Source organism: Macaca mulatta, chromosome 2, assembly GCF_049350105.2.
Source record: "Macaca mulatta isolate MMU2019108-1 chromosome 2, T2T-MMU8v2.0, whole genome shotgun sequence".
NCBI classification, from domain to species: domain Eukaryota; kingdom Metazoa; phylum Chordata; class Mammalia; order Primates; family Cercopithecidae; genus Macaca; species Macaca mulatta.
Window position 1 is genome coordinate 99,574,335 of NC_133407.1, and position 14,434 is coordinate 99,588,768.

General features: G+C 36.1%; 1 protein-coding gene across 20 annotated transcripts in view; it reads left to right on the forward strand.

Moving 5' to 3' along the window:
- GOLGA4 (golgin A4) overlaps positions 1–14,434 on the forward strand; it is a 119,556-nt gene that overhangs the window by 71,486 nt on the left and 33,636 nt on the right. For all 20 annotated transcript variants that reach the window (XM_015131367.3, XM_015131368.3, XM_077992126.1 and 17 more), the window contains 5 exons: positions 2,193–2,324; positions 4,841–4,996; positions 6,585–10,819; positions 11,408–11,529; positions 11,955–12,085. In XM_015131367.3, coding sequence (XP_014986853.3) covers positions 2,193–2,324; positions 4,841–4,996; positions 6,585–10,819; positions 11,408–11,529; positions 11,955–12,085 — 4,776 coding nt within the window. The remainder of the gene's footprint in view (positions 1–2,192; positions 2,325–4,840; positions 4,997–6,584; positions 10,820–11,407; positions 11,530–11,954; positions 12,086–14,434) is intronic.

Genomic DNA, 14,434 nt, shown 5'->3' on the forward strand with positions numbered 1-14,434 from the left:
AAACCACATGGTTAATCCTGACATCATTTTTAAAAATTCAGTTTTTTCTTTTTTTAAACACAAAAGATAGCATGTTATATAGAATGTTCTATATTTTGCTTTTCCACTTAATAATCTTTCTAGGAGATTGTTCCTTAGCCATTGGTAGTTGATAATTCATAGTGATACCCCATTTATTTTAAAGGCTGCTCAAGATTTCATTGTATGAATATCCTGTAATTTAATCAGTTTCCTATTGATAGATACTTAGATTGTTTTCTGGTTTTGCTATTGCAAATTATCACTTTTTTTTTTTTCTGAGACGGAGTCTTGCTCTGTCACCCAGACTGGGGTGCAATGGTGCAATCTCGATTCACTGCATCCTCTGCCACCCAGGTTCAAGCGATTCTCCTGCCTCAGCCTCCTGAGTAGCTGGGATTACAGGCGTGTGCCATCATGCCTAGCTAATTTTTGTATTTTTAATAGAGATGGGGTTTCACCATGTTGGCCAGGCTGGTCTCAAACTCCTAACCTCAGGTGATCCACTTGCCTCGGCCTCCCAAATTGTTGGGATTACAGGCATGAGCCACTGTGCCTGGCCTGTGAATATTCTTATCCATACTTGTTCACATTTGTATTTCTTTAGGGTAGATGACTACAAGGGGACTATTACTCAAGCAAAGACTATACGTATTTTTAATTGTTGCCTAGTTGCTATGAGGTCTGTGGAGGACAATTTATACCCTCACAAGCAATGTGTTAGAATATGTTTCCCCCCTCATAAAGATGGCATTATCTAACTTTGTCTTTCCAACTTTATACGTTAAAAAATTATCATTCTAATATATATAATTCTTACCTGTATGATAAACATATTTTTCCTATTTAAGTTATTTGCCCAAATCCTTGACTCACTTTTCTATTGGGCTATTGGTCTTTTATTGATTTGTAGAAGCTCTTTGTTTATGAGAATTAGCCCTTTGGACATAGGTCCTTTTAGCCAAATAGTTTTCTCAGTTTGTTATTTGTTGACTTTACAACTTGTTTTTGTAGAAATTTTTTTTTCCTTGTAGTTGAATTTATAAGGCTTTTCTTTAAATGTTATCTGGATTTTTTTTTTTTTTTTAAACACATATTCAGTCCTGAGATCATTTTTAAAAATTTGATTTTTTCTTCTGGCACTTTCATGCTTTCATTTTTTTTTACTGTTAACATCTTTGATCCAACTGAAATTTATTTAGTGTAAGGAATGAGATAAGGATTCAACTTAAATTTTTCCCAGATGGCTACTAAATGGTCTCTAAATCATTTATTTAGTAATCCACATTTCTCCCTCCGATATGCCATATTATCTTCTTTTTTTGTTTGTTTGTTTTTGTAGAGACTGGGTCTCCCTATTTTGTCCAGGCCAGTCTTGAACTCCTGGGCTCAAGCTGTCCTCCTGCCTTGGCCTCCCAAAGTGCTGGGATTACAGGCATAAGCCACCATGCCCTGCCTATGTTATCTTTAATACACACTAAATTATTAAAGTATTAAATGTGAGGTTTTTTTTCCTTCATTTTCTGTGCTGTTCTATTGCTTTGTCTGACCATGTGCAGCTGTTTACTCTAATTTTATAATATGCTATTTGGTAGCTGCTTCTTATTACTCTTATTTCTTGGAATAGTGTTTGTTATTCTTCCATGTTTATTTTGTCCAGTGGGCTCCCCCATTCTGGTTTTTTTTTATATATTAACTTTTTAGATTTATATAAGGAGATTTGACATTTTTATGAGATTGAGGTTTCCTATCCAAAAAAAAGAACAAGGCCTGTACCTTTTAATAAATAGTACAAGCATGGAAAGCTGGGCATAATTTGATTGGTGCAGCCAGGGCGCACCTTCACCAGTGTAGTGCCCTCTCTGAGAGCATCCTTATTCCTCAGCTGTGCTCCCCTATCCTGACTTGTAGGGAACATCCCTGCAAGATGTGGAAATGAAGTCTATTGCAGCAGCAGCAGCACTTGTCTTAAAATAAGAGGAAAACTACTGGTTATTCTTTTAACTATCATGGCTTTTATGACTTTGATCTGTGTAGGAAATGTGTTTTAGGAGGAATATGATTTTTTTCTTCTTAAAAAGTTATTAGTTTGAGTAAATTATAATAGTATTTAGTTGTGGAGTTACATATTTTATTCTGGGTGTCCTTATATTATCTATATGGCTCATTTTCAGAAATCCTCAGAAGAACAAATTGCTAAGCTACAGAAGCTTCATGAAAAGGAGCTGGCCAGAAAAGAGCAGGAACTGACCAAGAAGCTTCAGACCCGAGAAAGGGAATTTCAGGAGCAAATGAAAGTAGCTCTTGTAAGTGCCTATTTTTTTTTTTCTGCTCTAGATATACTTCTCAGAGTTACAAAGTTATCATCCTCTCACCGTTGCATTCCAGTTAGAGGTCAGACTACTGGCAGCCTTGACGTTTGGGTATAAAGAGAGGATAGGGAGTAGGCAAGCTGTCAGAGCTTATTAGCTTGGTATTATGTGAAAATTAAATTTACTGATCTAACACACTTTCTTTCTTTCTTTTTCTTTTTTTTTTGAGATAGAGTCTCGCTCCATCGCCTAGGCTGGAGTGCAGTGGTGAGATCTCGGCTCACTGCCGCCTGCATAATCTCCATCTCCCCAGTTCAAGTGATTCCCCTGCCTCAGCCTCACAAGTAGCTGGGACTGCAGGTGCACACCACCAAGCTCAGCTAATTTTTATTTTTTTATTTTTAGTAGAGATGGAGTTTCACCATGTTGGCTAGGCTGGTCTTGAACTCCTGACCTCAAGTGATCCACCCACATTGGCCTCCCAAATTGTTGGGATTATAGGTGTGAGCAACTGTGCTTGGCCACACTTTCTTTTTAAAACATTTAAAAATTTTTAACAATTTCTTTCAATATTTATAGTTCTCTTTAATTGTCAATATTCAGTATAATTAACACACTTTCATTAAGCAGTTTGTTTTTCCGTCCCTCCCACCTGGCAGTAGGCTATGATTAGGGACAAGAAAAGGAGAAGATAGATTAATTGAACTAGTGACTGCATAATTCAAGAAGAGAGTGCATAATTCAAGAACAGTGTCAAAAATCTCATCAGACTGAGTGTACCCAGAGCTCAAGTCTGAGAAAATTTTGGCTGAGTTGTATTTTACAGAATAAGAAATAAAAATGGCCAAGTAATTTTTATTTTAAGTGGAATAATTTCAGTACTAATTTTCAGTCCATATGATGGCTTAAAAAATAGAGTTAAATTTAAAAACTTCCTGAACTAACAAAAACCAGAAAAGCAGATTGAGATTTTTGTTGAAAGATTTTTTAAAATAGCGTAATTTGAAAGTTTAAAACAAAAAATATTTTTCTTCACTTATGAAAGCCTTTTACATAAGTTGCCATAAAAAAGTGTTAGTGACAAAAATGTAATACGTTTTTGTATGAAGTTATTATCCATAAGATAATATGTGTAACTCAAAAATGCTTTCAGTGTAAAAGGATAATAAATAGTATTTTAGATTTTAATCTTCTTTCTTACATATATTGTTGTTTTCACTCTTAGTTGCTTCTGGGGCCCCGAGAATTTCTAGCAGCAGTGATTCTTGAATTGAGTTAACAAGTTCTCTAACCTGCTTTGTGGGGGCACATGGATTTACAGTATGATTGGGTGTCTGTGGTCATGAAATTTACACATATATGGCCACATACTTGTTTTCTTTGTTGATCCAGAAAAGAATTAAAGCATTTTACAAGAATACTTAACTGTAACAGTACAACATAAATTAAAAATAGGGGCAAAAAATTAAGGAACAAAGTGGGAAATAAATAACACTAAAAATGCCTGTCACAAGGGCCTACTCTGAGTTTTCATGCTGGGGTAATTGACCTTTGGGGACACTGAGCCAGCCTTCATATACACATGTGTGGGTACCTGTGCCTGCCCTTTTCTTAATTCAGTGGACTATTAAAATTTCCTCCTTTATGGGCATATAGAGATATATTTAAAATATAGTTTACATTAAATAATATATTTAAATGGATATTTTAAAATCAATGCTATGGAAACTAATATTTTCTTATCAACCTACTCATAATATGGTACAAAATCTTTCCTTAATTAAAGTAGTGCACTTTACTTGAGTACAATGAACTGAAAGTATTGCCGTTGGCAATATCTGCTCTAAGCAATAGGTATAGATAAGTACACTTGTCTTAATTGGAGTTCAGTTAAGAAATTAACATTTAATATGTTAATCGACCGTTAAAAATACTCTCTAAAGTTTCTCTTCTCAAAACACTAAACACTTTAAATTGAATATTGATACATGGTAAGGACAATCAGAGAAGCTTTTAAGTATTAGTAGGGTGGTAGAACCAATGTAGCTTTGTTTTATAGATATTGTCTTGATCTTACCCATATATTGACAAGTAATCTTCTGATTTCAATTTGATTTTCCATGTGGGGTCCCTTTCTGAATGACGTATTTCTCACAAACTGTATAAACTTAAATCTGGTTTCTAGACCTAGAGTAGAAATACCGAACTCTGGTGACCTTTCACATTCAGCAGTGTTTTGTAAAACATTTAAGTAGTGGAAAAATAGCAGACATAGTGGGGTTATTGGAACATAATTTTTCATATCAGTAATAATTGTGGCAATTACCCCACTGGAAAAACCATAGTGCCTTGTTTGTATAGACTAGAGCATGGGAGGAGAGAGATGATGACATTACCTATCCAACAGGGCTGGGTGCAGATCAAAAGAAATGAATGATTCCTGGGGAAGTACTTTGTGAATGCTGAAGATTTATATGCATTTAAGGTGGTATTAATTATTTTTGGCACAGGAAAAGAGTCAATCAGAATATTTGAAGATCAGCCAAGAAAAAGAACAGCAAGAATCTTTGGCCCTAGAAGAGTTAGAGTTGCAGAAAAAAGCAATCCTCACAGAAAGTGAAAATAAACTTCGGGACCTTCAGCAAGAAGCAGAGACTTACAGAACTGTAAGTTTTAATGATACTCAGATTCTGGAGTTGTGAAACTATTTGCATATGAAAATTTGTTATCTCTCTAGTCAGTAAAAAGTTTCAAAGATTACTGGATTAGATTTATGTATACGTGCCCTTCATTTTTAGATAGTGTGAGCTATGCATGGGAGTGGATTTGGCTTTGGGCTCTGTTTATTACATGGTGCTCCTGGTTCTGCCTTTAGCTAGCTGTATTTCTGTCAGCCACTGAGTCTGCCGCTTTTCACTGACCCTGCAGCATCTCCATTGCGTGCTCATCCTTGATGTCTAGGAAGTGGGCTCATTTTGTAGGCAGTACTTGTTCTGGCACCTTCCTGCTTGTCCAGGTTTATCTTATGCCATGTCCTGAACGTAATCCAGTCTCTGCTTATATCACAGTTTAATTACACTAGTGTGTTGTTTTGCATTTGGTTTCCCCAGTTTTTCCATACTAAACATAGTCCTGTAATGAACATATTTGTATATATGTCTCAGAGTGTACATTTTAAAGACCCTGTCTGACCCTTTCCTTAGCAGTATTTGAAATGTACAACCTGTTTTGAAAACTGACGATGTTTAGACTTGTTAGCTTTTTCCCTCTGATTTAGATAGTAAAACAGCCATACTTCTTACTCATAGTTCTAAACCATCCTTAGTTTTTCCATTACGAACACTTACAAAAGGTTCCATGGTGGGTGAAATGGACACTTAGGAGGCCTAGATCTTCTACTTGTTAGCTTTTTAATTTAATTGTACTTTAATTTCATCACCTGTCTCGTGAAGAGATTAGATTCAGTAATTCCTTAGGACCCTAGGACCTTTCCAGCTCTGACATTTTGTGGGTCTGCCTTACTTAACTCCTTCAGAGTCAAAATTACATTTTCATGAGATAATAATAATCTTTGTTAAAATTTGTGCAAGTTCCTTCTTTTTGAAAAAAGAAAGAACCTTCTAAATGATAATTTTGAAGGTGGAAAAATCATACGTTCTTTTTCTTCTAAAATTATGAGAATAATAAAATAGTATGTAGGCTGGAACTATGAGTTGGGTTAAGCATATAATCTTTTCTTTTCTTGTCTTTTTTTTGTTGTTTTTTTTGTTTGTTTTTCAAGATAGTCTTGCTTTGTTGCCCAGGCTGGAGTGTAGTGGCACGATCTCGGCTCACAGCAGCCTTCGCCTCCTGGGTTCAAGGGTCCCCAATCTTAGCCTCCCGAGTAGCTGGGACTACAGCCGCACGCTACCCCGCCTGGCTAATTTTTGTATTTTTTTGGTAGAGACGGGGCTTTACCATGTTGGCCAGGCTGGGTCTCAAACTCCCGGCTTCAAGTGATCTACTCTCCTTGGCCTCCCAGACTGCTGGGATTACAGGCGTGAGCCACCGTGCCTGGCCGTAATCTTTTCTTTGTTATATGATTCCTTTAGTAATTGAGCACAGATTCTTTGTTCTTTCTAGTGTTTGGTATGATATGTTAAGCTATTTATGTAAATTTTGATCTTCAGGTAGGTGGTAGACATCATGTCTGTGTATCATTGCTAATAGGTAAGTACGTACTTTAATAAAAATGCATCTGTTTTTAATTAACAGAGAATTCTTGAATTGGAAAGTTCTTTGGAAAAAAGCTTACAAGAAAACAAAAATCAGTCAAAAGATTTGGCTGTTCATCTGGAAGCTGAAAAAAATAAGCACAATAAGGAGATTACAGTCATGGTTGAAAAACACAAGACAGAATTGGAAAGCCTTAAGCATCAGCAGGATGCCCTTTGGACTGAAAAACTCCAAGTCTTAAAGCAACAATATCAGACAGAAATGGAAAAACTTAGGGAAAGGTGTGAACAAGAAAAAGAAACATTGTTGAAAGACAAAGAGATTCTCTTCCAGGCCCACATAGAAGAAATGAATGAAAAGACTTTAGAAAAGCTTGACGTGAAACAAACAGAACTAGAATCATTATCTTCTGAACTGTCAGAGGTATTAAAAGCCCGTCACAAGCTAGAAGAGGAACTTTCTGTTCTGAAAGATCAAACAGATACAATGAAGCAGGAATTAGAGGCCAAGATGGATAAACAGAAAAATCATCACCAGCAGCAAGTTGACAGTATCATTAAAGAACACGAGGTATCTATCCAGAGGACTGAGAAGGCATTAAAAGATCAAATTAATCAACTTGAGCTTCTGTTGAAGGAAAAGGACAAGCATTTGAAAGAGCATCAGACTCATGTAGAAAATTTAGAGGCAGATATTAAAAGGTCTGAAGGGGAACTCCAGCAGGCATCTGCTAAGCTGGATGTTTTTCAGTCTTACCAGAGTGCCACACATGAGCAGACAAAAGCATATGAGGAACAGTTGGCCCAATTGCAGCAGCAGTTGTTGGATTTGGAAACAGAAAGAATTCTTCTTACCAAACAGGTAGCTGAAGTTGAAACACAAAAGAAAGATGTTTGTACTGAGTTAGATGCTCACAAAATCCAGGTGCAGGACTTAATGCAGCAACTTGAAAAACAGAATAGTGAAATGGAGCAAAAGGTAAAATCTTTAACCCAAGTCTATGAGTCCAAACTTGAAGATAGTAACAGAGAACAGGAACAGACAAAACAAATCTTGGTGGAAAAGGAAAATACGATTTTACAAATGAGAGAAGGACAGAAGAAAGAAATTGAGATACTCACACAGAAATTGTCAGCCAAGGAGGACAGTATTCATATTTTGAATGGGGAATATGAAACCAAATTTAAAAACCAAGAAAAAAAGATGGAAAAAATTAAGCAGAAAGCAAAGGAGATGCAAGAAACATTAAAGAAAAAATTACTGGATCAGGAAGCCAAACTTAAGAAAGAGCTTGAAAATACTGTTCTAGAACTTAGTCAGAAAGAAAAACAGTTTAATGCCAAAATGCTGGAAATGGCACAGGCTAACTCAGCTGGAATCAGTGATGCAGTGTCAAGACTGGAAACAAACCAAAAGGAACAAATAGAAAGTCTTATGGAGGTTCATCAACGAGAACTCAATGATGTCATATCAATCTGGGAAAAGAAACTTAATCAGCAAGCTGAAGAACTTCAAGAAATACATGAAATCCAATTACAGGAAAAAGAACAAGAGGTAGCAGAACTGAAACAGAAGATCCTCCTATTTGGGTGTGAAAAAGAAGAGATGAACAAGGAAATAACATGGCTGAAGGAAGAAGGTGTTAAGCAGGATACAACATTAAATGAATTACAGGAACAGTTAAAGCAGAAGTCTGCCCATGTGAATTCTCTTGCACAAGATGAAACTAAACTGAAAGCCGACCTTGAAAAGCTGGAGGTTGACTTGAATAATTCTCTGAAGGAAAATACTTTTCTTCAAGAGCAGCTAGTTGAACTGAAGATGCTGGCGGAAGAAGATAAGCGGAAAGTTTCTGAGTTGACTAGCAAGTTGAAAACCACAGATGAAGAATTCCAGAGTTTGAAATCTTCACATGAAAGCAGTAACAAAAGCCTAGAGGACAAGAGCTTGGAATTTAAAAAACTGTCTGAGGAACTAGCGATTCAGCTAGATATTTGCTGTAAGAAAACTGAAGCCTTATTAGAAGCTAAAACAAATGAGCTAATCAACATTAGTAGTAGTAAAACTAATGCCATTCTCTCTAGGATTTCTCATTGTCAGCACCATACAACTAAAGTTAAGGAGGCACTGTTAATTAAAACTTGCACAGTTTCTGAATTAGAAGCACAGCTTAGACAGTTGACAGAGGAACAGAATGCACTAAATACTTCTTTTCAACAGGCTACTCATCAGTTAGAAGAAAAAGAAAATCAAATTAAGAGCATGAAGGCTGATATTGAAAGTCTTGTAACAGAAAAGGAAGCCTTACAGAAGGAAGGAGGCAATCAGCAACAGGCTGCTTCTGAAAAGGAGTCTTGTATAACACAGTTGAAGAAAGAGTTGTCTGAAAACATCAATGCTGTCACATTGATGAAAGAAGAGCTTAAAGAAAAAAAAATTGAGATTAGCAGTCTTAGTAAACAACTAACTGATTTGAATGTTCAGCTTCAAAATAGTATCAGCCTATCCGAAAAAGAAGCAGCCATTTCATCACTAAGAAAGCAATATGATGAAGAAAAACATGAATTGCTGGATCAGGTGCAAGATTTATCTTTAAAAGTTGATACTCTGAGTAAAGAGAAAATTTCTGCTCTTGAGCAGGTAGATCACTGGTCCAATAAATTCTCAGAATGGAAGAAGAAAGCGCAGTCAAGATTTACACAGCATCAAAACACTATTAAAGATTTGCAGATTCAGCTTGAGTTAAAATCAAAGGAAGCTCATGAAAAGGATGAGAAGATAAATTTATTGAAGGAAGACCTTGATCAACAAAATAAAAGATTTGATTGTTTAAGGGGTGAAATGGAAGACAAGAAGAGCAAGATGGAGAAAAAGGAGTGTAATTTAGAAACAGAGTTAAAGACTCAAACAGCAAGAATTATGGAATTAGAGGACCATATTACCCAGAAAACGATTGAAATAGAGTCCTTAAATGAAGTTCTTAAAAATTACAATCAACAAAAGGATATTGAACACAAAGAATTGGTTCAGAAACTTCAACATTTTCAAGAGTTAGGAGAGGAAAAGGACAACAGGGTTAAAGAAGCTGAAGAAAAAATCTTAACCCTTGAAAACCAAGTTTATTCCATGAAAGCTGAACTTGAAACTAAGAAGAAAGAATTAGAACATGTGAATTTAAGTGTGAAAAGCAAAGAGGAGGAGTTAAAGGCATTGGAAGATAGGCTTGAGTCAGAAAGTGCTGCAAAATTAGCAGAGTTGAAGAAAAAAGCTGAACAAAAAATTGCTGCCATTAAGAAGCAGTTGTTATCTCAAATGGAAGAGAAAGAAGAGCAGTATAAAAAAGGTACAGAAAGCCATTTGAGTGAGTTAAATACAAAATTGCAGGAAAGAGAAAGGGAAGTTCACATCTTGGAAGAAAAACTTAAGTCAGTGGAAAGTTCACAATCAGAAACATTAATTGTACCCAGATCAGCAAAAAATGTGGCAGCATGTACTGAACAAGAAGAAGCAGATTCCCAAGGCTGTATGCAGAAGACACATGAAGAAAAAATCAGTGTTTTACAAAGAAATTTAACTGAAAAAGAAAAGCTATTGCCCAGGGTAGGGCAGGAAAAAGAAGAGACCGTTTCTTCTCATTCTGAAATGCAGTGCAAATACCAGGAGCTCTTAATAAAGCTAGAACATGCTGAGGCAAAGCAACATGAAGATCAAGTTATGATAGGTCATCTTCAAGAAGAACTTGAAGAAAAAAACAAGAAATATTCCTTGATAGTATCCCAGCATGTGGAAGAAGAAGGTAAAAATAACATACAGGCAAAGCAAAACTTGGAAAATGTGTTTGACGACGTCCAGAAAATCCTCCAGGAGAAGGAACTAACCTGTCAAATCTTGGAGCAAAAGATAAAAGAGCTGGATTCCTGCTTAGTAAGACAGAAAGAAGTACATAGAGTTGAAATGGAAGCGTTGACCTCAAAATATGAAAAATTACAGGCTTTACAACAGATGGATGGAAAAAATAAACCCACAGAATTTTTGGAAGAAAACACTGACGAAAAGTCCAAATCACATTTGGTCCAACCCAAATTGCTTAGTAACATGGAAGCCCAGCACAATGACCTGGAGTTTAAATTAGCAGGGGCAGAACGGGAGAAACAGAAACTGGGCAAGGAGGTTGTTAGACTGCAGAAAGACCTTCGAATGTTGAGAAAGGAACATCAGCAAGAATTGGAAATACTAAAGAAAGAATATGAACAAGAAAGGGAAGAGAAAATCAAGTAAGTTTTATATCAGCTTGAATATTTTTATGGCAATCCTTAATGAAGTCTCCTTTTTTGTGTGTGTGTGCCTAATACAGTTATTTTAAATTATTTGGGTAAGTTTCACCAGCCCAAAGTATTAAACATAAATCCAGTATGTTAAATATGAGGAGAAGTAAAAACAATTTAGGGCAAGTGACAGTGTTATTCCATGTCCATTTAGGGGAGAAAAACCTTTTCTTGTGTACAAGATTCTGGTTATTAGGGACATATCCAAGTAATTATTTTCTTTTCGTTTCATTGTTTTTAGTCTTAGCAGTATTATTATATAACATAGATGTGTTTTGAAAAAAAATTAAAATGGAAAACAAAAAATTCTGTGGTCCCTAGGACCACTCCCTTAGAGGTAATCATAGTTGATGTGTCCTTCCAGAAGTGTTTTCTGTACCTGGACACACAACACACACACACACACTCACTCTCTCTCTCTCAAAAATGTTTTCATACAGTGAACTCAATGCACTGTTTTGAAGACCAGGTAGTTCCTTGCAGCTTGCAGCTTGTTCTTTGTGTGGCCACAGTTAACTGTAAAGTTTTGTTCCTCAGACAGGAGCAGGAAGATCTTGAACTGAAGCACAATTCCACATTAAAACAGCTGATGAGGGAGTTTAATACGCAGCTGGCACAAAAGGAGCAAGAGCTGGAAATGACCATAAAAGAAACTATCAGTAAGTAAAAGTTTAAGTTCCAGAAGGAACAATTATATCAGCAGAGGCTATAATTTAAGCTTATTGTTTTTGCACTTTGTGGTAAGTGCATTAAGTCATTAAACTGGAGAAGAAGAAATCTTTGCCCAATAACGTTCTCTATTGGGAACCTGCCCTGCCTGGCAATGACTTACCTTAAGGAGAGGGGGAGCAGGTAAAACTATCGGAAAATATTAGCTAAATAATTACCTTGTAAAGACACTTTTGCTCAGGGAAAGGAAACGTTTGATCACTGTTGAGTTAGATGTCTCATTAAACATCTTACAATGCTTATATAAAATTAAATATCAAAATTAATTGGAATGAGAATTGTTACTGAAACTGAGATGTAAATATTAACTCTTGACTAATGTGTTTTGTTGCCTGTGTCCATTTTTATTTATTAGATAAGGCCCAGGAGGTGGAGGCTGAACTTTTAGAAAGCCATCAAGAAGAGACAAATCAGTTACTTAAAAAAATTGCCGAGAAAGATGATGATCTAAAACGAACAGCCAAAAGATATGAAGAAATCCTTGATGTTTGTACCTTATTTCTTCTCTCTCACTTTTGAAATTTAGCTGTAATAGATTTCGTGGTAGTGCCGAAGATTTCCTTTTCAAATGTGTTTTTTTGAACGAAAAGTGGTTTTTTTTTTTTGACTCAGTATTATTCAAATTAGTACTGTTATATGCAGATTTATAAAGTTGAGTTGATTTCTGCCAGGATTGTAGTTTCCTGATGAGATTCTGCTAACCTGGCAGCACAGTCCCCTTGTTGCTAGTATTGAAGCAACAGTAGATACTAAAAGAAAGAATAGTTTCTTTCCCATCTGCCTCACAGAGTCTGACTGAACTGTGAGGGAACCAGACTAAAAATCAAGACCTTGTGCTTCAGTGAAGTCTAAGTAATGGGGTAGTGAGTGTATATTTAAATGTGGCTGCTTAACTTAGCTAGAATCTTTCTGGGAGGGCCAGTTAACTTTATCTCTACCCAGTATGTGGAGGTTGTATTGGTCTCAAGAGAAAAAAACTGGGAAAAAATGGAATTTGTAAGCCAAATCTTTTATATTTAATGGAAGGTTATTTCAAAGTACTTACTCTACTTATGCCATGTTGCAATTTGTAGAATATGCCACTAATGCATTGCCATTAGCAAAATAAGATAAGCCCTGAAGATATACCATGAAGATAAATCATAAATGCTAGTTAGTACTTTGGACTCTAAGAAAACATTTTCAAATGTAACACAATATAAATTGTTTTTGGTTGGCTTACAGATTCTGTAGTTACTCTAAGCCTTATTTCACTATATGCTGAGAATCTTTTGGTGATTAAGAATTTATAAATCAAAGAATCATGCCTTAACTGACTATGTCAGCAGAAGTCTGAGTCAGGAACAGATTCTAATAATTATTTTAAATGTAATTGAAATGGCTAAAATTCCAAGATATAACACATACCTATAAATGCCACCTTTTATAATTCTTGAGCTTTATATATCATTATGAAAAGATTTAAATAATTTCACGTTTTCTTATACTTCCATAGAGGATATATGTGCTAAGTTTAAAAAAACAGTATTATTTCTTGAATGCCTAGAGAATGTTGGAATTGGAAGATACAGTAAAGCTAGTTTAGTTCTACTTTTTTTTTTCTTCTGTTTTTGTTTTTCAGAAGGAAAAGCCAGCTCAGTATAGTTAAGTAATTTCGCTAAAACTACATAGTGAGTGGTAGAGCAGTGATTCTTCATTAGCTTTACACATTTTGTAAAAAAAAACTTCTTCCTAACAAAGGAACTTAGAGAAGTCAGTTATATATCATGGATAATTAAGTCGGGGAGATTCATTTGCAGGGAGTAAATTGTGCCATAGCTCTAGAATTCCCTTTTGTGAGCTATTTCTCTGTCTTGGGATGTGTGGGGTAGCAGATGGTAGACTTTATTCTAGAGTCATGACAGACCTTTTAGGTAGAAGGTGAGGGAACAAAGAGACAGGTTACTGTATACCCTTTGACATGGTTCTTCCTTAAAAATCTGCTGTATTTTAGGGAAGTTAATGAAATTGTCCTTCAAACTTCAGGCTTAGAGTAGTAGAGCAAGTGGACAGGAAGTGGAGGGTGGGCAAGGGATTGGCGTGGACTCTTTTCCAAGTTCCTTCCTGTGCCTTGGACCAGCACTGCCTTTGGAAATATAATGCAAGCCAGCCAGGCACGGTGGCTCATGCCTGTAATTCCAGCACTTTGGGAGGCTGAGGTGGGTGGATCACCTGAAGTTAGGAGTTCAAGACCAGCCTGGCCAACATGGTGAAACCCCATCTCTACTAAAAATACAAAAAATTTGCCAGATGTGGTGTCATGTGCTTGTAATCCCAGCTGCTCAAGAGGGTGAGGCAGGAGAGTCGCTCGAACCTGGGAGGCGGAGGTTGCAGTGAGCCGAGATTGTGCCACAGCACTCCAGCCTGGGCGACAGAGACTCCATCTCAAAAAAAAAAAAAAGCAAGCCACAGATGTGAGCCATATTGTAATTTGAAATTTTCTAGTAGACACATTTAAGAAAAAAAGGAAACAGGTAAACTTAATTTTAATAATATCTGCTACCAATGCAATATAACCAAAATAGTATCATTTCAACATGTAGTCAATATTAAAAATATATACATACATATAAATTCTTTGAAATTCACTGTGTTTTTACATTTCATCTCAATTTGGAATAGCAACATTTCAAGTTCTCACTGTCCACAGTTTTAGGGTAGCTAGTGGCTACCATATTGAACAGTATAGCCTTAGACTTTCAGCTGCCAGGACTTAGGACTGACTTTGTAATTAAATAGCCAGTCCCCATCCAGATATCCCCAGATATACCTTATCCTGAAGAAATTTTTTTAAAA